Source organism: Biomphalaria glabrata, chromosome 6 (genome assembly GCF_947242115.1).
Source record: "Biomphalaria glabrata chromosome 6, xgBioGlab47.1, whole genome shotgun sequence".
Lineage (NCBI taxonomy): Eukaryota > Metazoa > Mollusca > Gastropoda > Planorbidae > Biomphalaria > Biomphalaria glabrata.
Window position 1 is genome coordinate 28,181,754 of NC_074716.1, and position 27,723 is coordinate 28,209,476.

The 27,723-nt window shown below is 35.2% G+C and overlaps 1 protein-coding gene across 1 annotated transcript; it reads right to left on the reverse strand.

The window, feature by feature from the left end:
* Positions 1 to 2,884: 2,884 nt before the first annotated feature.
* LOC106065797 (uncharacterized) lies at positions 2,885 to 27,451 on the reverse strand. The gene is made up of 5 exons (XM_013224701.2): positions 27,245 to 27,451; positions 25,661 to 25,741; positions 9,574 to 9,642; positions 5,796 to 5,831; positions 2,885 to 3,441 (listed from the first exon to the last, which is right to left on the reverse strand). Exons 1-5 carry the CDS (start codon positions 27,441 to 27,443, stop codon positions 3,353 to 3,355), a joined length of 474 nt encoding a protein of 157 aa, XP_013080155.2. The 5' UTR covers positions 27,444 to 27,451; the 3' UTR covers positions 2,885 to 3,352.
* Between the last annotated feature and the right edge of the window lie 272 nt (positions 27,452 to 27,723).

Here is a 27,723-nt window from a genome sequence, read left to right on the forward strand (position 1 = left end):
CAAAGTCCACCACCATAATTTGCTTAAAATATTAAAATATTTCGGCATTAATGGTTCACTGCATCAGTGGATTAAAGATTTTCTGATAGGGAGAGAACAAACTGTAATAATAAATGGCTCTAAATCAACACCGATAACAGTAAACTCAGGTGTACCTCAAGGAACAGTCTTGGGTCCACTACTATTTTTAATTTACATAAATGATTTACCAAATTGCATTACTTTAGGAACAAAAGTCAGATTATTTGCAGACGATTGCATAATATATAGAACAATAAAAACAACACAGGACACAGATATTTTACAAAGAGAATTAGATGAATTACAGAAATGGGAATCAAATTGGAGCATGTCTTTCCACCCAGAAAAATGTCAGTTGTTAAGAGTAACAAAAAAACTAAAACAAATTAATTCCACTTATCTTATTCATGGCAAACCAGTAACACAGACTAAAAACGCAAAATACCTAGGTGTTATAATAAATGAAAAACTGTCATGGAATCCACATATTGATGAAACTACAAAAAAATCAAACAAAGCATTAGGATTTATTAAAAGAAATTTCTATAAATCAAATAAGAACATAAAACTAAAATGTTATTTAACCTTGGTTAGGCCAATAATAGAATATGCATCCTCCGTTTGGGATCCCTCAACTCAAGAAAACATTAAAAAACTGGAACAGACACAAAATAGAGCAGTGAGATTCATAACAAACGAATATTCACATTTGACTAGAGTAACACCTTTAGTAAAATCACTAAATTTAGAAAGCCTTCAGGACAGAAGACTCAAAAGTAAAATAGCAATCATACATAAAACACTGAACCATAATCTTCAAATACAAAAACAAAATTTAATAAAATACTCTGAAAGACACAAAGATAAAGGCACATTCCTCGTCCCATATGCTAGGACAAATTTGTACAAACATTCCTTCTTCCCTAGTGCTATTAGAGCATGGAACGGGTTGCCTGAGCTAGCCAGGAAAATCAGTGACTTGGCTGAATTTAAGTCATTGGTTAATATGCATGACTAAATGCATGACGCGTAGGACGTAATCATCTTCTTTTTTGAAGTAACGTCTGTATTATATAAGATAAGATAAGTAAATATCACTCCAGTATTGCGAGGACTATAGGACGTAACCACTGCCTGCTACACAAGTAAATATCACTACAGTATTGCGAGGACTATAGGAAGTAACTGTGACGAACACACTTGCCGGGGATTATATTATCAAACTTGATAACTCAATTAAGTGAAGAAACATCTTTGTATTTTCTTCAAATTTCTTTAATAATACTTCTTCAACTTTCACATAAAATTAACTTCTCAATTTAACAACAACTTGACTTGATACTTTATAAATAAAACTTAAAGATACATGAAACTTCACTTAGTATAACTTCAACTTCAACTAATAAAAATTTAATTAATGGACCCGCTAATATCTCAAAACTTATAACCATTACTAATCGAGGACTAAGCGAGGACCATCGCCCTACAAGAACTACTATGTGAGGACCCCGTCTAACTGACTTTCCCCTAATTTATACCTTTCTTAATCGTACATTCCAGAATCATGGAAACTTCTCCGATAATTAATTTAGTAACTTTGACCTTCTAGAAGCTGACGTGTGCTATTTTTTTCCCTTAACCTCTTTCTTTGATTGGATACCTAAAATAAACTTGTTTACGCTGGACAGCACTGGCTTGACCTCGAGCTTCTAGAAACTGGTCGAAATAGGTCACAGACTCGACTCGTGACAGTAACCACTGCCTGCTACACAAGTAAATATCACACTAGTACTCCGGGTTCAAGAACATCTTGATGGAATCCTCTCAAGCCAATAAGACAAATTTAGTGTGTGAAAAAAATGAGTAAACTAAATGTACAGACATTCCAATGTTAAGATCGTACCCAAGGAACATTTCTGCCAAGTTTATCAAGATTGGTCAAACTGTTTTGATTTCTATTCATCACATACATGCATACATACATACATACATACATACATACATACATACATACATACGCCTTACTTTCTACTTTATAAAGTAGATAGTGTCTTAAAATTCAATGTTCGTACAACTTCTTAACAGAGTTAAACTACTTAAAAGTGTTTCAAATGAACAAACAAATGTTCATTATAAGTTCTAATGTGGGCTCCAACTGGCCTTGAGGCATGGGCCCAAGCGTAATGAGCTCTTTCGCGCCATGGTTGCTACGCCACAGCTGTGGGTCCCTATTGCTTGTGGGCCCGGGTTCATTGAACTCCTTCGCGCCATGGATGCTACGCCACTGATTGTATAGTTATCAATTGTTTAGTTCAAACTTAATTTAAAGCGGCGACCTATAAAGGGGACTAATTCAGCTTTTTTTTTCCTTGTTTGAGATACCAAACAAAATAATTTATTATCAATAGTTCATTAACAAATAATTAACTAATTAGTTTTTTTAATGGATATTTGTTTTGTCAGGTACAAGAAATAATTGTGCACAATTTCAACTTGATCCGAGATTCGGGGTCGGGGTAATAACGTGTACAAATATTGTACCAGACAAACAGATAGACAGACAGAAGGAACTGATATAAGCTTTGTAATCAAACAAAATATTAAAGAAAACAAAAGCAATCAAACAAGATTACAAAAAAGGGTTTGTGTTTTACACAAACTCAGGCACGGCCCCCGAAAGGTCCACCCATAAGTCATCTGTTGTATAAGCAATGCAGGTAAAAAATTAATTTCTTCCGAGATTGGGTGACGGGGAAATAACATGGACAAATGTTTTAGCAGACAGACAGACAGACAGAGTGAGTTAATATAAGCTTTGTAAAACAAACAAAAAAAAAAAGGCAATGCTTATTCATTATAATTTTAATGAAATAATTTTTATCAAGAAACGTAAGCCTCATTTTGGTCATGATAGACAAAGTCAATAACAAAAACATAATAAAAAAACATTGTACAGAATAAAATAAATTAATCCATATAAAGCATATAAAGTTAGTGTTATTAAAAAAGAATACGACTAGATCAAGTCATGGACAAGGAGTTAATTAATTAGTTGATTAAAACATTTCTTACAATATATGTCACTGCTAGGACTGATATATTGCTCTTATTTTAATATGCACTTTATTTTTTAAGAATTTTTTTTTCTTGCATTTACTATTGGAAATTGAATTCATTTTTTTTTAAACCAATTCCTTGAATTGTGGTCTGTCGTTGATGTGACCGGAGCGAGTTAATGACATGATAATATAGTCAATGGTCTAAAAGAAACGAAATGGAAATTTCTGCCTTAGAGCGCCATCCAACCAAAAGTTACGTGATCCACATTTGTTCACTTGTGGAAACTGTTTTTTTTAAACAAAGCATTTTGTTTTTTCTTGAGATCTCTCTTGTCTGAAGCCTCTGATTGTCCTCGAGATCCTGATGAAAGAATATAACAAAGTGACTAAAACAACATATTTAATTGAAGACATTAGATCTATAGAGAGCAGGGAAAGATCCTCAATATCATCAGGAGCATTAGCCTCACAGAATGAAAAGCGATACTCTAAAAGAAGGGATTTAAAAATACCCATTTAATAACTAACGAAAAAATAGTTTAGATAAATATTAGACAGATAAGTGCATTGTGCAAATGAAGACCAGTAATATTTGAAACCTAAAATTTATAGCTGGCTTTATACAGCCTACTATTTTTATAAAATATTTATATTTTTATTAAAAGTTGGACGACATTGTGCATTAACCACAAAAGAAAAGAAGAAAAATATTTTAAAAAATACTTAAAAAACACAACATATTAAGTGTAGCAGTATCAATTAGTTTGAATGTTATGTATCAAATTTGTAATAGATCTAGACTAACAATAATACATCTGTGCGATTAGAAACATTTTGAGCAACTGTTGTTTTTTTTAGGGCAATTTCAGGCTTTTAGCTTTCTCAATGCGCTATGATCTTATCAATTGTCAGGGCCAGTAGGGAAGAGCGTGGGCGGGGGGAAGAAAGAAGGAGGGGGGGGGATCTGGTTGAAGGTTAGCTTTTTAAATGTGTTTTATTTTTAAAAGTTGTATGACTTCAACTTCAACTTCAACTTCAACTCGAGAGCGTAAACCTCCCCAAGCCAATGCACTAACCACTGTGCCAGCACAGTGTTTATGAAAATAGGAAGTTTTCATGGCTATCTATTATTAGTCTTAAACTTTGAAGCGACGGCATAATTCTCTACACAAAATATATACCGCCATATGTGTCAAGTACAATTTCTTTTCCCTGTTCGACACCAAATAAAATAATTTTCTCTTGATATAATAATTATTTTACTTATTGTTTTTTAAAATTGATTCTTGTTTCGTCAGGGAAATAAATAATTGGGCAAAATTTCAACTTGACCTGAGTTTGGATGAGGGAAAAATAACCTGTACAAAAATTGTGCCAGACAAACAGACAGACAGAAGGAACTGATATAAGCTTTGTAATCACACACAATTATTAAATAAAACAAAAGCAAACAAACAATATTACCAAAAAAAAAAACGGTTTGTGTTTTTACACAGACTAAGATGCGGCCCCTGAAAGGTCCGCTAGTCATCTGTTGTATAAGCAATGCCGTTAAAAAGGCAGGTTTCTATATGTCAGCACGAATATCAGAAGCCGTGAAGTAGAATTTAACAGCAACAACCACAACCCTCCCTCCCTTCCCACAAACAAAAATAGGTGCGTGCGAAAGTGTTGCCAGATTTTGTTGTATTGTTTGGTGGACTGGCTTTGTTATTTATAGTAGTACTCTGGTTTACTCGAGACGTAAAATGCCACAGACTCTGGTTTAGCCTTTAAATAAATAAAAAAATGTAATCATTAAAAACTAAATGTGACTTTTGTCTTTTATTAACGAGGCCTCAGCGGAAATAACCGCACTCGACTCGAATGTTTTTTTTTTCTTCTGTATTTAAACAGGAGCAATCCATAAATAGACGGACATGAACATTTGGCGACATGAAAGTCCTGTCCACATGCCTATGGAATCACTGGCTGCACTGTTCATAGAAGACCTTGATTGTGAAAGCTTTATTTCACAGACTTACACAAAGTAAGTAGAAAGAGAGAAGACAGATCCCTATAAGCTTCATAAAGCAGGAAGTGAAAAAAAAAACATACTTATATTAACTCGTTCTGTCTGTTTGTCTAGTAAAAAGTGTGCACACGTTATTTCTCCCACACCCATTCTCAGATCAAGTTGAAACTTTGCACAATTATTCATTGAATCGATGAAATCGATAAAATAGTAACCTATTCAATAATTAATTACTGGTGATTCATTATTTTGATTAATGACAACAAGGGGAAACTTATAATACAGTATTCACTGATATGGCTAAATCTGCTGGGTTTGGTCCCCTTAAATAATTGTTAACGCTATTTCTCTCTCACGCAATCTCCGATCAAGTTGATACTTTAAACAAATATTTATTGTACCTAACAAAACATTGAAACAATAAACAAAAGTACTCAATTAGTCAATTATTAGTAATTAAATATTTTTAGAATAAGGAAAATAACTTGTACATTATTGGTAGGTATAGATTTAAGGACGAAGTTCTTCCCCTTTAGATAAGCTTTGTTTTTGAATATTTTTCTTTTTCAAACAAATTACTTTCAGAAAATAATTATATATTTGTAGCATCCGTTTTGTCCAGCACTCATTTCCCTCTCTGCGATTAAAACAATCTTTTACTTGTTTTGTTTTCAAAGTTTGTGTATTAGATTGGACAGTACCTTTCCTTGACACCTTGACACTGTTTTGTAAAAGAGCTGAAAAAGAAAGTAGGCTACTCGTTGAATGGCATATAAGGAAATACGTCACACTTTCAAGAAACTCAATATACAAATCAAGATTGTAGAAATGAAAGTCAAAGTTGAATTGGATTTGTTGGTTAATTTAACTCATAATACTATTAATACAAGTTCCATATGCTAGGACAAATTTGTACAAATGCTCCTTCTTCCATAGCGCTATTAGAGCATGGAATGGGTTGCCAGGGCCAGCCAGGAAAACCAATGACTCGGCAGAATTTAGGTCATTGGTTAATAATATGCATAACCAAATGGACGTAAGCATCTTCTTTTTTGAAGTAACGTCTGTATTATATAAGATAAGATAAGTCTGACATAAATCTATTTCACGTGATGTCAATATTGTTCTTAAACATGATTATTCTTGTTGGAGTTTTTAAATTCAAGTCTTTGGCATTTCTATTCGTGGATTTGTTCCTGCGCCTCATTCATTTCTCGATGTTTATTTACAAGAGGACAAAGAATGCACTCAAATAGCAACAGAGAATAAAGATAAGATAATTTTTATTGATCCAATAAAATGGAAATTCGGTTTGACTACAGTTGAACACTTCAGAGCAACTACTGTAACAATAACAATAGAGGTGATGGAAGACAACAACATGATCAGTAATGAAACTCAGGACTCGTCATTGCTGTACAAGATTGATACATCTGACGAGACTTTATAAACGTAGCTCAACTTTAAAATAGCTTGTTAAAACAAGTTGAAATGTTGGACACAAAAGTTATAACAGCTAATGCATCTCTCTTTCAAACCCATACACTTTGTCGGAGGTCTAAACAAGAGCATATTCTTGTTTTATTTAGTTTGCCTTTCCCATTTCAAGTACACAACCTTTGTGATGAGGCAAGTTACTTTGAGCACTGACAGAACTAGGCCTAAGCCTTATTTCATTACTTTGTGATGAGGCAAGTTACTTTGAGCACTGACAGAACTAGGCCTAAGCCTTATTTCATTACTTTGTGATGAGGCAAGTTACTTTGAGCACTGACAGAACTAGGCCTAAGCCTTATTTCATTACTTTGTGATGAGACAAGTTACTTTGAGCACTGACAGAACTAGGCCTAAGCCTTATTTCATTACTTTGTGATGAGGCAAGTTACTTTGAGCACTGACAGAACTAGGCCTAAGCCTTATTTCATTACTTTGTGATGAGGCAAGTTACTTTGAGCACTGACAGAACTAGGCCTAAGCCTTATTTCATTACTTTGTGATGAGACAAGTTACTTTGAGCACTGACAGAACTAGGCCTAAGCCTTATTTCATTACTTTGTGATGAGGCAAGTTACTTTGAGCACTGACAGAACTAGGCCTAAGCCTTATTTCATTACTTTGTGATGAGGCAAGTTACTTTGAGCACTGACAGAACTAGGCCTAAGCCTTATTTCATTACTAGTGATGAGGCAAGTTACTTTGAGCACTGACAGAACTAGGCCTAAGCCTTATTTCATTACTTTGTGATGAGACAAGTTACTTTGAGCACTGACAGAACTAGGCCTAAGCCTTATTTCATTACTAGTGATGAGGCAAGTTACTTTGAGCACTGACAGAACTAGGCCTAAGCCTTTTTTCATTACTTTGTGATGAGGCAAGTTACTTTGAGCACTGACAGAACTAGGCCTAAGCCTTATTTCATTACTTTGTGATGAGGCAAGTTACTTTGAGCACTGACAGAACTAGGCCTAAGCCTTATTTCATTACTTTGTGATGAGACAAGTTACTTTGAGCACTGACAGAACTAGGCCTAAGCCTTATTTCATTACTAGTGATGAGGCAAGTTACTTTGAGCACTGATAGAACTAGGCCTAAGCCTTATTTCATTACTTTGTGATGAGACAAGTTACTTTGAGCACTGACAGAACTAGGCCTAAGCCTTATTTCATTACTTTGTGATGAGGCAAGTTACTTTGAGCACTGACAGAACTAGGCCTAAGCCTTATTTCATTACTTTGTGATGAGGCAAGTTACTTTGAGCACTGGCAGAACTAGGCCTAAGCCTTATTTCATTACTAGTGATGAGGCAAGTTACTTTGAGCACTGACAGAACTAGGCCTAAGCCTTATTTCATTACTTTGTGATGAGACAAGTTACTTTGAGCACTGACAGAACTAGGCCTAAGCCTTATTTCATTACTTTGTGATGAGGCAAGTTACTTTGAGCACTGACAGAACTAGGCCTAAGCCTTATTTCATTACTTTGTGATGAGGCAAGTTACTTTGAGCACTGACAGAACTAGGCCTAAGCCTTATTTCATTACTTTGTGATGAGGCAAGTTACTTTGAGCACTGACAGAACTAGGCCTAAGCCTTATTTCATTACTTTGTGATGAGGCAAGTTACTTTGAGCACTGGCAGAACTAGGCCTAAGCCTTATTTCATTACTAGTGATGAGGCAAGTTACTTTGAGCACTGACAGAACTAGGCCTAAGCCTTATTTCATTACTTTGTGATGAGACAAGTTACTTTGAGCACTGACAGAACTAGGCCTAAGCCTTATTTCATTACTTGTGATGAGACAAGTTACTTTGAGCACTGACAGAACTAGGCCTAAGCCTTATTTCATTACTAGTGATGAGGCAAGTTACTTTGAGCACTGACAGAACTAGGCCTAAGCCTTATTTCATTACTTGTGATGAGACAAGTTACTTTGAGCACTGACAGAACTAGGCCTAAGCCTTATTTCATTACTTGTGATGAGACAAGTTACTTTGAGCACTGACAGAACTAGGCCTAAGCCTTATTTCATTACTTGTGATGAGACAAGTTACTTTGAGCACTGACAGAACTAGGCCTAAGCATCAAATGTCGAAAAAATAAAAATGTTTCATTTGTCACCAAGACTCTTTTATTACATGATCTCAAGTTAGTCTAGAAAATTTGTAATTGTCGTGAGAGTTAGTCTGAGATACTTGAAACTCTAAACCAATTGGAAGTTTCTCCACAGGTCTGTCTGAACAATTGTTCCTTCTGGAGGGATCCAAGCAAATGTAAATGTGTAAATTCCTGTTTCCCAAGGCTCGAATCCCAAGGCAGTCGGGCTAGAATAGAGGCAGAACACAGTCTGGACCTAAGCTTGCATTCGCCCTCTCGGTTAACGATTCACCAGCAACTGTCTCTCTCACCAGCAACTGTCTCTCTCACCAGAAACTGTCTTTCTCACCAGCAACTGTCTCTCTCACCAGCACAGTGAGTCGTTTGAATTCCCACCTCGTCTCCACAGTTTATTTAGCCTGGCATGCCTCCATATGGCGGCTCTTCTCTGTTGGATAGGACATGCTAAGAATTAATGGTGCTTTCCAATGCTGCGCGTAATGGCTTTTCGAACGGCCGTCAAGTTAGCCTTCACAATGAGTCCGTATGTATAATCGATATTCTCAAAATTCATGTCCACCTCTCCCTAGAGAAGCCAATTTGCCTTCGCGCATACCCACTTTCACTTTAGGCATATGTTTTGTTTCGCTTTGGCGAGGTCATTTGTTACCAGAAGTGACAGTTGATCTCCCCCGACCTCCACTGTAGCCTACGATGCTCACGGATACAGAGACTCAAATCAGGTTTAGACTCCCCCTCCGTGACTCATAAGGACAAATGCTGTTGGGAAATCCGGAGTCCCGTAAGAGAATCATATTAGACCCATTGCATATTTTGTGTAGTTTGTGGTCTGGTTTCATTTTTTAAATTAAGATAGAAGACCAACCTGCTAATTCTGGATGATAGATTTCCCAGTCTGGAAAACAGGGCCTCACTGCTGTCACTTCTGTCAAGACTGTAGAAGAAAATTCAAGTTATATAAATAATTAAATAGAGTCCAATAATAAATCAGGGCTTAACTGGTGTTGACGGCCGTTGACTTGTTGCACCAAACTGCTGGTAGACAACTAAACCGCTGTTGGCGTATAATGTTATAACTTGTAGAATTTTAAATAACTTGAATAACTTCTTTGTAAACAATGCTAAATATAACTTTTATTACAATATAGACAAATTTTAACTTGAGATGAAATAAATAAATGTAGTAGACTTTAGTAATATTATAAAATGGTATTTTGAAGTAAATTTAAGTCACTACAAAAACACGTCGTTTCACCTTGGCTATATGGAGTCATCTGTACTGCCCAAGAGTGCTGACGACAATCATTAACACTACATTGCCACCAACCAATCTTCATCCCGTCGTCACCATGGAAACATAAACACTCCATAACACTAATGACAAGGGTGTAAGGATATATAATTGTCAAAGAACCTTTGACTAATAACAAAACTGTATGAATAAATGATATCGGCTTATACAAAACAATAATCCTAGACACTCGATAAAATAGTCAATCTAGCATTGATGTTTGTCTTGTGAGAATTCCAGTCAAAAATCGTGTCTGATATTAGGAGTAAGTTATAAAACAAATAATTGCAGGTTCAAAGCGTTAACGTTGTCATAGTTTGCTTAAAAAATTAAAATATTTCGGCATTAATGGTCCACGGCATCAGTGGATTAAAGATTTTCTGATAGGGAGAGAACAAACTGTAATAATAAATGGCTCTAAATCAACACCGATAACAATAAACTCAGGTGTACCTCAAGGAACAGTCTTGGGTCCACTACTATTTTTAATTTACAATATCAGGTGACCGAGCCTCGCTCGGATGAATAATTTGTTAAGGAAGGATATATACCCGAAGTCATTTTGAGAATATTTTTGTACCAGGTGGCCGAACCTCGCTCGGTTAAATAATTTCGGAAGGTTATATACCCGAAGTCATTTTGGGAATATTCTTGTAATTACGAAAATGAACGATCGGATAAAGACTACTAATCTGAAGAGTTGTTTTAGTGTTCTGTTAGTTCTAACTGTAGGCCTAATTGAACATGTCGATTAAATTTAAAGTCTTTTAAGTCCTCCTACAGTCTAGACAAACTACAGCTCAAGTCCGTCTTAAAGTTTTGCAATCCATCTTTTGTGTAAAACTATTGTAGGCTTACTATTATTGGCTTGGAAGAAGTCTTTGCAGTGTAACTTCTCTACGTAATAGGGTAAAACATGCACTTAGTGACAAAGTAAAATTGCTCATTTTTTCTTATTAGACTTAAATCATTGCATTAGTTTTTTTAAAGAAACGTTTCCGTAGGGCATCTCTGTTACGCCGAATAATATGCTCGTTACCCATACGGGATACGTGCCCTGCACAGCCTGACTGTCGGACTATAAGAAGTTCATACCGGCTTTTGCCATCCATCCATCCCAGTGGTGCTATGACCTGCTTTTACCCATCCCTCCATTCAGATCTTTCCTGGGCTTTCCGTCAACACGCCCTAACTCCAAGCTTTTTACCGAGGTTTATAGTTCAATCAAAGAGGCTGCAGCGTAAGCAAACTCGTTGACCGCTCGCAAGATATCATGTTTAGTGTGAGCTAGTAAGGCGTAGAGAAGCTGTGTTATGACCATTTCCTTTGTTTTGGTACAGGACAGTAGACACCGAAGCATGAACACATGGTAATAATTCACCAGCAAAATAATAATAATAATAAGGCTTGTCTTAGAGTCCGAAAATTAATGAGGATTGCAGCTGTGACCTACATATCTTGCCACATCCAAGGCAAGCATAACCATTGTCCGCGGTGCTCGATTAAGATTTTCTTTTAGCGTCTGCGTCTGTCCACGGCAGCCAATTTTCTTTTGCTCTCAAATGTGTATCCGCGGCCTTTGTATAGAGGGAAGTCCGAAAGTTACGCTGGACAGAGCAGTATCCTGTATGGGAGACGAATCTCAGACGAACGCATGCCAAAGGCAGTCTTTTTTGGTGAGCTAAAAAGTGGGCGACGTAACACCGAAACGCTTAAAACACCAGCTTATGGCGCAAACTTGCCTTAGCTGACATAGAAGAGAGCACATGGTTGCATGCAACCTCAGAACGAGACAGCTAGAGGTCAGCAGCAAAGTAAACAACAAAGTAAAAGGTATCTACACCGCTCTACACAATTAAAGTGTAAACAACTTATTAAGCACTTAAAACACAATAACTAATCATACATCGGCACATTTATTTCATTACTTTTATTTCATAGTTCTATAATAAATCAATCTACAGTAACATGGTGCGCAAATGTTTTATAAGGTCTATTGATTCTTTAAAATTTGTTCTTGTTTGCAAAGAAATATTTTAGTGTACTGCTGTAAGCCTAGTGACGTAAGCAGCGTTTTTCCCGTTTACGTCATGGAAAATTTTCATTCATAAAACATTCTAGCCAAACTTAATTTTTCGATAATGAGGCATTTTCAAACCGATATAACGGTCGATCTCGAGTTTTCCCAATGTGGCCAATGAGTTGAGAATTTTTTTCTCCTTATTATGCACATACCGTGAAATTTTAAAGAAAATCGTTAGAGCCGTTTTCGAAATAAAATTTATATATATATATATATATATATATATATATATATATATATATATATAAATATATATACATACATACAAGAATTGCTCGCTTAAGAGTATAGGATAAATGATTTACCAAATTGCATTACTTTAGGAACAAAAGTCAGATTATTTGCAGACGATTGCATAATATATAGAACAATAAAAACAACACAAGACACAGATATTTTACAAAGAGAATTAGATGAATTACAGAAATGGGAATCAAATTGGAACATGTCTTTCCACCCAGAAAAATGTCAGTTGTTAAGAGTAACAAAAAAAACTAAAACAAATTAATTCCACTTATCTTATTTATGGCAAACCAGTAACACAGACTAAAAACGCAAAATACCTAGGTGTTATAATAAATGAAAAACTGTCATGGAATCCACATATTGATGAAACTATAAAAAAATCAAACAAAGCATTAGGATTTATTAAAAGAAATTTCTATAAATCAAATAAGAACTTAAAACTAAAATGTTATTTAACCTTGGTTAGGCCAATAATAGAATATGCATCCTCCGTTTGGGACCCCTCAACTCAAGAAAACATTAAGAAACTAGAACAGACACAAAATAGAGCAGTGAGATTCATAACAAACGAATATTCATATTTGACTAGAGTAACACCTTTAGTAAAATCACTAAATTTAGAAAGCCTTCAGGACAGAAGACTCAAAAGTAAAGTAGCAATCATACATAAAACACTGAACCATAATCTTCAAATACAAAAACAAAATTTAATAAAATACTCTGAAAGACACAAAGATAAAGGCACACTCCTCGTCCCATATGCTAGGACAAATTTGTACAAATACTCCTTCTTCCCTAGTGTAATGACACAAGATGCGTAGAAGTTGATGTGAATCGGGTTTTTCCTAAGTAATGTGACGAGTAAGAACAGAGTAGGTTGATGAACAAGAAGAATAACGGACAAGACGCCTAGGAGGACGACGCTAGGCTAGCGACGACAGAGGACTGTGCCCTTTTTATTGTTTATTAAATTGTTGAAGTTATCAGCCTGCGTTATTAAGTATATTCTTGATTCATTCTGTTGTTGTGTCATATGGACTCGCATGCACCATTAACATATATATACTCATCAACAAAATAGACCATCAACAGATGTGGCGACCCACGACGGCCAGGGCGTCATTTTGATCTACAATCTAGTTAACTTCATGTTCTGGATATATCTATCTACAATTCTACACTTGGCGAAGTACACTGGAGAAGTACTGGATTAACATTCGTTTATTTCTACTAGATCTACCCTACGTCTGTGCTAATTATCTGGACTGCAGCTGGATTTTGGCATCTTTGTTCCAGTGGATCTAGACTTTCTATTAGAGAAAATTCGAAACCGTTACCAGCGTCTAGCTTTGTCAGCCAGGTTAGATATTTTTAGATTGAACCTGGATCTATATATAGATCTATATTGACTATATCTATTGTGTCTGAATCCAGAACTATTTCGTCCGTGTAAGTGATCTAGGGCAGTCCGTCGTCAGTATACCTCTATCTAAATATATATACCTCAAGACTACTCAAGAGTGAAGATACCTCATTTTGTCAGGTTTATCTGTTTATTGTGAGTACGGAAAGTCATCTGAGTCTACATATCTAGTATCTACAAGCTGACCGTTGGATCGAGTCACCTTGTCAGGTTTGTTTTTCAAGCTATTAATTGACTGTTGCAGTGTTGCTGAGCTTACAATCTAATCTACACACGAGTGATGGTATACCCTACTACCACACTGCGTGACCATCTAATCAACTTGTAAAGTTGACTCATTTATATTCATCAAAAGAGAGAGTTGGACTTTGTCATTTTTTTTACCTCTCTTGAGACAGCACCACCAGCTTGTCTCAGTATTGACTTATGTTCCTGACCTGAAGACAGAAGCCAGCACCATACTAACAGATCATCAAGTGGAACCGGAACCTTGGAACCTGACCAGAGGACTTTATCTGAGAACCGTACCATACTGTGGCAGCACCAGGAAAGATTGGCCTAACTCAGTACTGCCTGTCGAATAGCCTTTGTGGGAGCACACCTTGCCTTGCCTAAGACTAAGACAGTGGGGAACTTGTGTGGAACTGACCGTTGTAGCTCCATGGACTGAACAAAGGGGATCTAACTAAAGATAAGTTTATTTTTTCTCTCCATTATTATTAAATTAAGTCTATTAGGGACAGTAGATCTTTGTTAAGAGCAGGTTGCCTGATAAGGGCGTCATTATAGGACACATTAGAAAGTGGACCTGCTCCATTTAATAAAGTCTCGATGATTGTTTAGATTGTCTTGTTTTGTTCGTATCCACGTACATTTTATTTTTTTTTAGAAGTCAAGTGAAGTTATCTTTATTTGTCTCTTTCAGTGTATACTTCCTCTAAAAAGTCTCATCTCATTAGAATAGATTTATTTTTTTGTGTCTTATTACGTTTATTTTACATTATTCTTATTATATATTAGTAATTTTATCTTAAGTAGATAAGGTAAGCCACGTTTAATCTAGATTATAAATTCTAGATTGTTTCCAGGTATTAACTAAATTGTTATACCTATGAGAGCTTTAGATCTATTTTATCCTGAAGACAACTGAGTCTAAGGAGTAATTATTTATATATATAGATCTTTTGTCCCGATTAATCGGTTGACATTATTTTATAGATGTGTTTAAACACAGTCTAATTGGTCAGAATAATAATTTTTGTCAGTATCACTGGATTGTGATTTACTGTTGGAGGTATAATATTGATTTATCTATTTGAGGTTGTATTGAAGTTGTATTGAATCTAGACTAGTGACTAGAATAGTCCTAGGGGTATTTATTGGCAAGAAGTAAGTCCATTGAATTAAGTATTGAGGTATTGATAAAAGTATATATGATATTTGTTTATGTGGCCTAAAGTAAGTCCACTGAATTAAGGTGATATAAAATTTTGAGTTGTATTCAAGTATTGTGGCTGTGAGTAAGTCCACTGAGGTAATATTTGTTAATATAACATTGAGCAAAAGTATTTAAATATATATATATTACAAGAAGTATTTGAAAGTGAGTTTTTGTGAAAACTAAATTGGGATATTTAGGCCAATAGGGAGGCCATATCAAAACTATATCGAGACATTGTTTAAAATAAAATAAGCATAATGGCAACAGCTCCAAACTTTGATTATATGGAGACTTTTCGCCAGCAAATTATTGCTGAGGCTAAACAGCTAGAACTTAAAGGGAAGGACCTAACTAGCTATGTGCAGCAAATGGTGACAATAGAGAGAGATAGAATAGATAAAGAAAGAAGAGAAGAAACAGAGCGTAGAGAGAAAGAAAAGGATAGGGAAGCACAATTAATAAAAGAAGAAGCAGATAGGAAATTACAATATGATTTAGAGAAATTGAGGTTAGATGCTGAATTGAAAAAACAAAACACAAATGATAGACCTACTGTTCAGAGTGAAAACATAAACAATAGTAATAGTACAAGTAATGGTAATAGCATGAATGAAAATAGGGATAATCAAAGTACTAATCATTGGCTGAAAAAGAAAATGCAGCCCTTTCAAGAAGATAAAGACAGTATTTCAGACTATTTAAATCGTTTTGAGATCAAAATGAGCAGTTGTAACATAAGAGAAAATGAATGGTCTCAAATCTTACTTGATTTTGTTCAAGGTCAAGCATTAACTATTTGTCAGAACCATGATCATACCATTCAGAATAGTTATGATATATTAAAGAAAGAGCTTCTTAATGCCTATGGTCATAATGCCAGTACATTTAGGAAAAAATATTTTGAAAATTTTCCTAGTAGTCAGATAGATCCTCAAACAACAGTAAATCTTGAAAAAGATTATTTCAGTAAATGGATGTCATTTGAGCAAATAGATCAAAGCTATGAAGGACTTAAAAACTTTATTTTGATAGATAACTTTACAAACAAATGTGAATCTCAGTTACAGTCATTTATAAAAGAGAGAAAACCAAAAACTTTAGAGGACATAGTTATTATTATGAGAACCTACAGCAGTGCTTATCCTAATAATTCATTTTCAAATAAAGACAAGAAACACATTGATTTTGTAGGATATAGTAAAGAAACTAAGAGTAAAGATAGACATGAAAGCAGAAATGATAGAAATAGAGATAGTACTGACTATAGAGAGATAATCTGTTTTAATTGTCAAGGTAGAGGACATATTGCAGCACACTGTAAAAAAGTGAATTACAATAGATCAGAAAATAGGGATAATTACAGAAAGCAGAGCAGGAAAGTTGAGTTTAAAGAGAACAGAAACAGAAATAACAAAAGTAGAGTGTATTTCACCAATGATAGGGATAGTAGAGAAAGTAGTGATAATGAAGAAGTAGAAGAGATGAACTATTGTTGGGGTGTAGAAGAAATAAATTTTGCAGAAGATGAAACCAGCAGAGTGAGAGTACACTCTGGTTTTATCAATGGGAAACCTATGAGGTTTGTCAAAGATTCGGGATGCAGTACAGTTGGAATTAGGAGTAACTTAGTTAAACCAGATTGTTTATTAGGCTATGAGAAAAAAGTAAGGTTGATAGATGGCAGTATCAAGCGCTATCAAGCCTGTAAAGTTTTCTTAGAAACACCATTTTATACTGGTTATTGTACAGGTTTAGCAATACCAGGATTGTCTCATGATTTGCTTTTAGGCAATATACATGGACTAAAGGAACTGACTCAAAGAGAAATAGATAACTGGAATAGAAGACATGAATACAAAATGAGACAAATAAATTCTTATGGTAAAATGAGAAGAAACATTATTTGTTTTAAATGTCAAAGAAAGGGACATATTGCTAGGCAATGCAGAAATTGTGACTATTCAGATAGAAGATCTGACCATTATGAGTATGGCAGAAATTTTGATAGCAATGTCTATGATAGACAGTATCATAGAGGGAACCCTCAGAGAAGATGTAACTCTGATGAGTACCAGGGTACAAGGGACAATTGTAGGTCATATGGACCTTACCAAAGAAGAAATGGAGAAGCAGAATATAGTTGGAGAAAGTAAATTCTTGATGGTTTACTTATAAGTATATATAGATATATATACCAGCATTGGTTTAATTGTATAGTGCATGAACATGTTGAGTTCTTTTAGATTGTAAATAAGTTGTATATGTTATGATATTTATTTGTATGCTATAGTATGGCACTCATAAGACCATGTTAATGAGAAAGGGAAATACTTTGAAGAGTTACAGTAAGATAAACTATTGTAAATAATAATTATTCATTTTGATTTGTTTATGCATGTATATATATATGTATATGTTCTAGTCAATGGGTATGAATAAGTTGTTTATATATGAATACTATATTTTATTTCCTTTAAAGGAAGATAACTCAGTAAAATATAAATTGGGAATTTTATTAAATCAAGGGAGATAATTATATATAAAAAAAATTTCAATAATTAAAGTAAAATGTGTAAATTAAAGTAAGTATGATCATCTACAGTCATTATTTTTTTTATATATAATCATTATCATTCATTAGTAAAAGGCTAGGTCAGTTTGGAAATGGTAAGTGGAGAGAAAATATACTTATTGATACCCAACAAAAAAGTTAGGTAGAATAATTTGGAAAGCTGTTTTGACACAAATATTACATTTTGTCTGACAGGAAAGGTTTGGTGTGATGTAAGGCGACCAGCTTGCTCATATAGCCAATGACAGTATTTACTCTGAAAAACTCTGTTTTATGCCTATGGAGTCAGCAAAGGCATCTTCGTATGTGGACTATATACATGTGTATTTATTCTGAAAAACTCTGTTTTATGTCTGTGGAATCGACAAAGGCATCGTCATATGGGGACTGTATACATGTCTTGATGGACTTAGTACTATTGGTTGGTGAAACTATTACACTGTACTATACTATTTTATCGTCAATGAGTGATGATTAGAACATCGCATACCAGATATTTTCTTACTAATAACTGTATTGGAACTGTATTGTTTTCTTGGTGTCAACATTCAACTACAGTGTGAACTTTGTGACATAGGAACATGGACAATTTTACCAGGGAACTGATGAAGATGGGAAACATTATGATGTCCATCAAGATCAAGATATATGTTTGTTTTGTCTTTCCCCAAAATTTTGGCCATATATATTGTACAGACATGACAGTAGGGATAGTGTTTTAGACTGAAAAAAAAAATTGACAAAATTTTTTTTTGATAAAGGGGGGAGGAAATATGTAATGACACAAGATGCGTAGAAGTTGATGTGAATCGGGTTTTTCCTAAGTAATGTGACGAGTAAGAACAGAGTAGGTTGATGAATTGATGAACAAGAAGAATAACGGACAAGACGCCTAGGAGGACGACGCTAGGCTAGCGACGACAGAGGACTGTGCCCTTTTTATTGTTTATTAAATTGTTGAAGTTATCAGCCTGCGTTATTAAGTATATTCTTGATTCATTCTGTTGTTGTGTCATATGGACTCGCATGCACCATTAACATATATATACTCATCAACAAAATAGACCATCAACACTAGTGCTATTAGAGCATGGAATGGGTTGCCTGAGCTAACCAGGAAAACCAGTGACATGGCAGAGTTTAAGTCATTGGTTAATATGCATGACGCAAATGACGTAATCATCTTCTTTTTTGAAGTAACGTCTGTTACGTCTGTAAGAAGAAGATAAATTGGACGATTCTCTCCCTTTCCCTAGAAACAATCTTAGTAAAAGTTTGTGATGGTCACTTCTAGATCATATTTTCTAATCAACTCGGCGTCTTCCAAAGCAGAAAGTCGCGTGCGTATTTCTTTGGGCATGAACATTCTTTTCGTACATTTTTTTCTGAACCAATTCGTCAATGGCAAAATGTACTCAGTAAGCAGAACTGGTGCACGGAATATTACCGCAATCTTTTGTGGAAAATACAGTCACAGGCATAGACTTATATACATATATATAAATAAATAAATATATATATTGTATACTGGACATGGAGATCTTTTAATACTACAAAAAATGTCGTAAATTTTTTAAAAAAATTGAAACAAGGCGTTGTTTTGTAAAGTAGCCATAAGAAGTAAAGTTTTTTTTTAAACCCTAACCTATGTAACATATAATTTAATTTTTAGATCTAGATTCTAGATTCTTCAAGTCATCAGTGAAACCAAGAATCTTTAGCCGTATTTTCAAGTCATCAATGAAACCAAGAATCTTTAGCCGTATTTACAAGTGATCTGTGAAACCAAGAATCTTTAGCCGTATTTTCAAGTCATCAGTGAAACCAAGAATCTTTAGCCGTATTTTCAAGTCATCAGTGAAACCAAGAATCGTTAGCTTTATTTTCAAGTCATTAGTGAAACCAAGAATCTTTAGCCGTATTTTCAAGTCATCAGTGAAACCAAGAATCTTTAGCCGTATTTTCAAGTCATCAATGAAACCAAGAATCTTTAGCCGTATTTACAAGTGATCTGTGAAACCAAGAATCTTTAGCCGTATTTTCAAGTCATCAGTGAAACCAAGAATCTTTAGCCGTATTTACAAGTCATCAGTGAAACCAAGAATCTTTAGCCGTATTTTCAAGTCATCAATGAAACCAAGAATCTTTAGCCGTATTTACAAGTCATCAATGAAACCAAGAATCTTTAGCCGTATTTACAAGTCATCAGTGAAACCAAGAATCTTTAGCCGTATTTTCAAGTCATCAATGAAACCAAGAATCTTTAGCCGTATTTACAAGTGATCTGTGAAACCAAGAATCTTTAGCCGTATTTTCAAGTCATCAGTGAAACCAAGAATCTTTAGCCGTATTTTGAAGTCATCAGTGAAACCAAGAATCTTTAGCCGTATTTTCAAGTCATCAGTGAAACCAAGAATCTTTAGCCGTATTTTCAAGTCATCAATGAAACCAAGAATCTTTAGCCGTATTTACAAGTGATCTGTGAAACCAAGAATCTTTAGCCGTATTTTCAAGTCATCAGTGAAACCAAGAATCTTTAGCCGTATTTTGAAGTCATCAGTGAAACCAAGAATCTTTAGCCGTATTTTCAAGTCATCAATGAAACCAAGAATCTTTAGCCGTATTTACAAGTGATCTGTGAAACCAAGAATCTTTAGCCGTATTTTCAAGTCATCAGTGAAACCAAGAATCTTTAGCCGTATTTTCAAGTCATCAGTGAAACCAAGAATCGTTAGCTTTATTTTCAAGTCATTAGTGAAACCAAGAATCTTTAGCCGTATTTTCAAGTCATCAGTGAAACCAAGAATCTTTAGCCGTATTTTCAAGTCATCAGTGAAACGAAGAATCTTTAGCCGTATTTTCAGGTCATCAGTGAAACCAAGAATCTTTAGCCGTATTTTCAAGTCAACAGTGAAACCAAGAATCTTTAGCCGTATTTTCAAGTCATCAGTGAAACCAAGAATCTTTAGCCGTATTCTCAAGTCATCAGTGAAACCAAGAATCTTTAGCCATATTTTCAAGTCATCAGTGAAACCAAGAATCTTTAGCCGTATTTTCAAGTCATCAGTGAAACCAAGAATCTTTAGCCGTATTTTCAAGTCATCAGTGAAACCAAGAATCTTTAGCCGTATTTACAAGTGATCTGTGAAACCAAGAATCTTTAGCCGTATTTTCAGGCCATCAGTGAAACCAAGAATCTTAAACCGTATTTTCAAGTCAACAGTGAAACCAAGAATCTTTAGCCGTATTTTCAAGTCAACAGTGAAACCAAGAATCTTTAGCCGTATTTTCAAGTCATCAGTGAAACCAAGAATCTTTAGCCGTATTTACAAGTTCTCAGTGAAACCAAGAATCTTTAGCCGTATTTACAAGTCGTCAGTGAAACAAAGAATCTTTAGCCGTATTTACAAGTTCTCAGGGAAACAAAGAATCTTTAGCCGTATTTACAAGTCCTCAGTGAAACCAAGAATCTTTAGCCGTATTTTCAAGTCCTCAGTGAAACCAAGAACCTATAGCCGTATTTTCAAGTCATCAGTGAAACCAAGAATCTTTAGCCGTATTTTCAGGTCATCAGTGAAACCAAGAATCTTTAGCCGTATTTTCAAGTCATCAGTGAAACCAAGAATCTTTAGCCGTATTTTCAAGTCATCAGTGAAACCAAGAATCTTTAGCCGTATTTTCAAGTCATCAGTGAAACCAAGAATCTTTAGCCGTATTTTCAAGTCATCAGTGAAACCAAGAATCTTTAGCCGTATTTTCAAGTCATCAGTGAAAATGAAGACAAAAATAATGTCGAGTTGTTATTGATTAATGAACTTTATTTTCTGTTAGAGTGATCAGTTAGGTTGCATTCCTTTGACAATGTTACTCTTCAATAGAACATTCAGGTCTAGAGTGAACTGCACGAGTCTATTCAGGTCTAGAGTCTATTCTAGACTTTATAATTACTCAACATCACACTATTTTTTTTCTCCTCATTACAAGAGTAGATTACGCCTCGTCGAGTGAAGAAAGGTGAAATAACGCTGTATAATGTAGGGCCTAAATCACCTTCACCTATCCCTTAGTTTGACGAAACTTTGGGGCACCACACAAGATCTGTTGAACATCTTTATTCGTTCCTGTCTGACTTTTGCCTTGGACAGAACTTCTTTCAATGGCAGGCCCGTTTATTTTTTTATGTTGTCTTCACATCACTTTCTCTGTCTGCCTCTTCTTCTTTCTTCTGGTACTGTTCCCTGGAGGAAGGATTTTACGACAAAGCAAAGGCCTATATCAGACATCTAACAAGTTGTATATTGAACGGCGCTAAAATGTTACACATAAAATCCTAGTTATAATGGATGAAGTTTTTAAAATACTAAAACAATGAGAAGCACGTTTTGAAACACTCCACTTTTACAAAGCTTATATCCATTCTCTTTTTTTTAGGTAAACTGTTTTGTTACACGTCATTTCTCTCACAACCATTCTTCTCGGGTGAAGTAGAAACTTTGCACTATTATTTAGTGTACCTAAGAAAACATTAATCAATAAAAAAAATTAACTTATTAGTTAATTGATTATTGGTAATTGATTATTTTGTTTGGTAAATAAATGCTACTTATTGAGGGATGTGCCTGTATATTTGGACTAAATTCCCTTTACATGTATTAATTTCTCAGAGCAAGACAAAATTTTCATATTATTCATAAAATACAAACGAATCAATAAAAAAAATAACCTATTAGTTAATCATTTAGTGGTAATGAAATAATTTTATTTTATACAGAAAAAAAACAAACAATTATTTAAACAGTATTTAGTGGAGTTTTCCCTTTAGAACAGTTTTGTTTCAATAAGTCTTCCTGTTTTATATTTTGCTTATTTGAGGTTGAAAAGTAAAACTTTCAGAAATTAAGTGCGGTTAGAATTCTTCATAGATCTTCTTTTTTTTAAAAACAAGGATAACAAAATTATATCCTTCTCGCTCTCTCTCTCTCTCTCTCTCACACACAGAGAGAGAGAGAGAGAGAGAGTAAAGGACATAACCATTTACCATATTTTCAACATATTTATGCAATGGTTTTAGACTTTTGTTAAAAAAATATTTTTTTTTTACATTTCTATTGCTACGTCATGTAAGTTCTGTCTTACTAACTACTAGATTTACCCAAAAATAATGTTTACTTTTTTTAAAGAGAAAAAATCTATTTAGTATGCATATAAGTTGGACTTAATTTAAAACAACAAGTAATAAGTAGGTTTTCATATTATCTCGCGAACTACAGTGTTTCACTTATATGCAGCGTAATGGCAGTTAACTAAAGGATTTTTTTTGTTTTACGAAAATGTTTTTTTTTTTAAAGATTTTAATAAGAGATTGACCCTTTACAAAACAATTAGATCAATTAGATATTCATTATAAGAATATCTAATTGATCTAATTGTTTTGTAAAGAGTCAATCTCTTATTAAAATCTTAAAAAAAAAAAAAAAAAAAAAAATAATAATATACAAAACTATAATAAGACCAGCAGCAATGTATGGAAGTGAGACCTGGACACTGACAAAGACATCTGAAAATTTACTTAACACTTGGGAAAGAAAAATTCTTAGGAAAATCTATGGTGCCATACAGGATGAAACAGGGTGGAGGACACGCACTAACCAAGAGTTATATCAATTATATGAAGACCCACCAATAGTGAACGAAATAAAAAGAACAGACTACGTTGGGCAGGTCACCGTGAAAGAATGTCAGACAACAGAGGGGCGAAAATCGTATACAGGCAAAAACCAAAAGGCAGGCGACCCAAAGGCAGACCCCGAATGCGATGGATAGATGACGTGGAAGCAGATCTGAAGCAGATTGGGGTTAGGGCGTGGAGACGAAAGGCCCAGGAGAGATCTGAATGGAAGGATGTGTTAAAGCAGGCCAGAGCCCTCCATGGGCTGTAGTGCCACTGGGATAGATGGATGGATAGATATTCATTATAAGACATCAGTTAGGCCAGGTTCGCATTTAATTTCACATTCACTTTCACCTATTCTTTGATATGCTGGACCGCTGGGGCACCACACAAGATCTGTCAACCTTCTTTCTCCATTTTTCTCTGTCATATGTCTTTGATATAATTTAATTCTGATGTTCTTTCTGAAAATATTGAAACCTGCCTGGGTGGACCACTTCGGGGCCGATTTTGAGTTTGTGTTTTCACACAAACTGTCTTTGTAACCTTGTTAATCCGCATTTTTGGTAATGAATGGGATGTTCGTTGAAAGACTTTGATAGCTATGTAAAAAAAAAACCAACAACAATGCTAATTTAAGGAGAGAAAAAAACAGAGCAAGAGGAAATAAAGAGAGAGAGAGAGAGAGAGAGAGAAATAGAGAAGAAACAGAAAGAGGAAAGGAAAAAAAAAAGAAATATGTGATTACTAAACGTGACAGAGTGTGAACGATGAAGGTCTATTCGATGTAATAGGAGCAATCTTCCCCGAACCATTATCACTTACTTATGTGCAATCTTCCCCAAACCCTTATCACTTACTTATGTGCAATCTTCCCCAAAAACTTATCACTTGCTTATGTGCAATCTTCCCCGAACCCTTATCACTTACTTATGTGCAATCTTCCCCGAACCCTTATCACTTACTTATGTGCAATCTTCCCCGAACCCTTATCACTTACTTATGTGCAATCTTCCCCGAACCCTTATCACTTACTTATGTGCAATCTTCCCCGAACCATTATCACTTACTTATGTGCAATCTTCCCCGAACCATTATCACTTACTTATGTGCAATCTTCCCCAAACCCTTATCACTTGCTTATGGGCAATCTTCCCCGAACCCTTATCACTTACTTATGTGCAATCTTCCCCGAACCCTTATCACTTACTTATGTGCAATCTTCCCCGAACCCTTATCACTTACTTATGTGCAATCTTCCCCAAACCCTTATCACTTACTTATGTGCAATCTTCCCCAAAAACTTATCACTTGCTTATGTGCAATCTTCCCCGAACCCTTATCACTTACTTATGTGCAATCTTCCCCGAACCCTTATCACTTACTTATGTGCAATCTTCCCCGAACCCTTATCACTTACTTATGTGCAATCTTCCCCGAACCCTTATCACTTACTTATGTGCAATCTTCCCCGAACCATTATCACTTACTTATGTGCAATCTTCCCCAAACCCTTATCACTTGCTTATGGGCAATCTTCCCCGAACCCTTATCACTTACTTATGTGCAATCTTCCCCTAACCATTATCACTTACTTATGTGCAATCTTTCCCAAACCATTATCACTTACTTATGTGCAATCTTCCCCGAACCATTATCACTTACGTATGTGCAATCTTCCCCGAACCATTATCACTTACTTATGTGCAATCTTTCCCAAACCATTATCACTTACTTATGTGCAATCTTCCCCGAACCAATATCACTTACTTATGTGCAATCTTCCCCGAACCATTATCACTTACTTATGTGCAATCTTCCCCGAACCATTATCACTTACTTATGTGCAATCTTCCCCTAACCATTATCACTTACTTATGTGCAATCTTTCCCGAACCATTATCACTTACTTATGTGCAATCTTTCCCGAACCATTATCACTTACTTATGTGCAATCTTCCCCGAACCCTTATCACTTACTTATGTGCAATCTTCCCTGAACCATTATCACTTACGTATGTGCAATATTCCCCGAACCATTATCACTTACTTATTTGCAATCTTCCCCGAACCATTATCACTTACTTATGTGCAATCTTCCCCGAACCATTATCACTTACTTATGTGCAATCTTCCCCGAACCATTATCACTTACTTTTGTGCAATCTTCCCCGAACCATTATCACTTACTTATGTGCAATCTTCCCCGAACCATTATCACTTACTTATGTGCAATCTACATTTTTTTTTCACAAAATCTATGAAGTTCGCTTTCCTACAGCTGACATTAACCAGCAATGATTTCTCTGTAGAAGAAATAAAAATACTATCAGTGGAAAGAAAATGCAGGACTACTAGCATGATCTGTTAAGACAGAGCTAACTTTGTTAACTTTTTATCTAGTTCTTCATAAACCACAGGATTTCCCCCCCCCCCCCAGCCAACCATCCTGTAGTTCTAGATTCACATGTAATCGGGGCTCAAGCTTGTGCACTAGATGGCGTTATATAAGGGGCGGAATGGGTGCCAAAATCGACCCTCGCTGTAGAAACCCTGTCTCTAATCTCTTGGTTTGTAATGCGGTTTTTAATGTGATACCTAGGAACCTTCTGTAGCATACTATCCGGACCAAAATGTGCAGAAACGTCTTTCCAACGGGCATACATTTCATGGTAAACACTAAGTAAAAACCCAGGATAATAATTACATAATACACCTCCGTCAATAAATTGTACTTCTTTTAAATGTAGTTTCAGCTGCTTAGAAAGTGATTACAAGACATCACCACCATAGGCATCGTGATATTCACATTCATGTTTCTCAATTTAGTTTCATATTTTTTTCAGATGTTTTCACTAATTATTTACTTAAATTGATCATCTAACTCGTATTAGTCAACATGAATAGCAGTTAGTGTTACAAGACACTACAGTTTCGTGATCGGATGAGCTCGTTTAAAGGCATCGCAAGTTGAAGGCGCGTATGCAGGAATGAGAGGATTTAACTCTTCATCATCGTGGCTTTGAGTTTTGTATGTCGGCTATGTTGGCTATATATCCCCAGGGTAAGATGGCTTCGTGAACGTTTCTTTGTAGACGTTTTGAGATTAAACAAGATTCATGTTTGGAACAGATCAGTCATTTTACTACATATCTTGTCAGGGGTTCAGGCGAATGTCACATTTTATCTCTCAGTTTTTGTTCTACTCCTTTACGCTTCTTTTTCGCTTCATGCTGAACTGTTGGAGAGAATGTGATTTGGGCATGACTTTGTAGCCAGGAAATTCTGGGATCTTGCGACGATCTGACCTTCATAATAATATAATGCACATTTCACTGGACACGTTATCTATGAGTTGAATTTGGTGACAGTGGATCTATAGACCACTGTATACTACATCATAACATCGGACAATTTTGTAAATAATTAATAAGTTCGGGGTCCCATCATAAAATCACTCGAGTATGTTCACACTAAAGCGACATCTGTAGGATTATAAAAACTATGGGACAAATGTTGTTAGTAAATCGCTTCGTGTGTATCAAAGATTGAACCTCACCAGTAGCATGGTGTTATTCCTGAACGCATCTTTTTTAAATGGTAAGGCTAGGGACAATCACTTTGGCAGGCATTACTGTCATTCAAAGTTTACCCTACCAATTTTGCTAACACCCTATCGATGGTCTTCACCCGGATGCCTATATTGCCTAATTTTATTAAACAAAACTATGGTGTACTATTAGCTGAATACAACTTAATTAGAAATAGATCTATTCTATATTTACGGATATGAAATCGCATTGACTTACCTCCGATGGAGATTATAATAAAGTGTATAGGAGGAGCATTGTAGGGGGGCTCAACCACCACAGTCTCTGGAGTTTTGGGCGGTTCTGGAGTGTCAATATTCTGCTCAGCTTGAGCTTCTTCTGATTCATCGGCAGGTTGAGAGACGTTCTCCGTGAACGGGGACTGAAGGGAAGTAGCAGAACTTTCGTTTGACTCCATATTGGATGAGGACATGAACGGAAATGAAATACTAACATAAAAAAACAAAACAACGAATGACGAAACAAAATTGTTTTAAAAGGCACACACACACATACAGATAAGATAGAATTTTCAATGAGCCATGTTTGGCGGATGCGTTTCGTTTCTTTGATTTAAAACAAGAAAAAGTAAATTGAGCCGGAAGTACCTTTTTCCTTTAACATTTTTCTGTTCTCTTTTTAAATTAAACTGACATTATTAGGCTGTGAATGTAAATGTACCTGATAGAGAAAAAAAA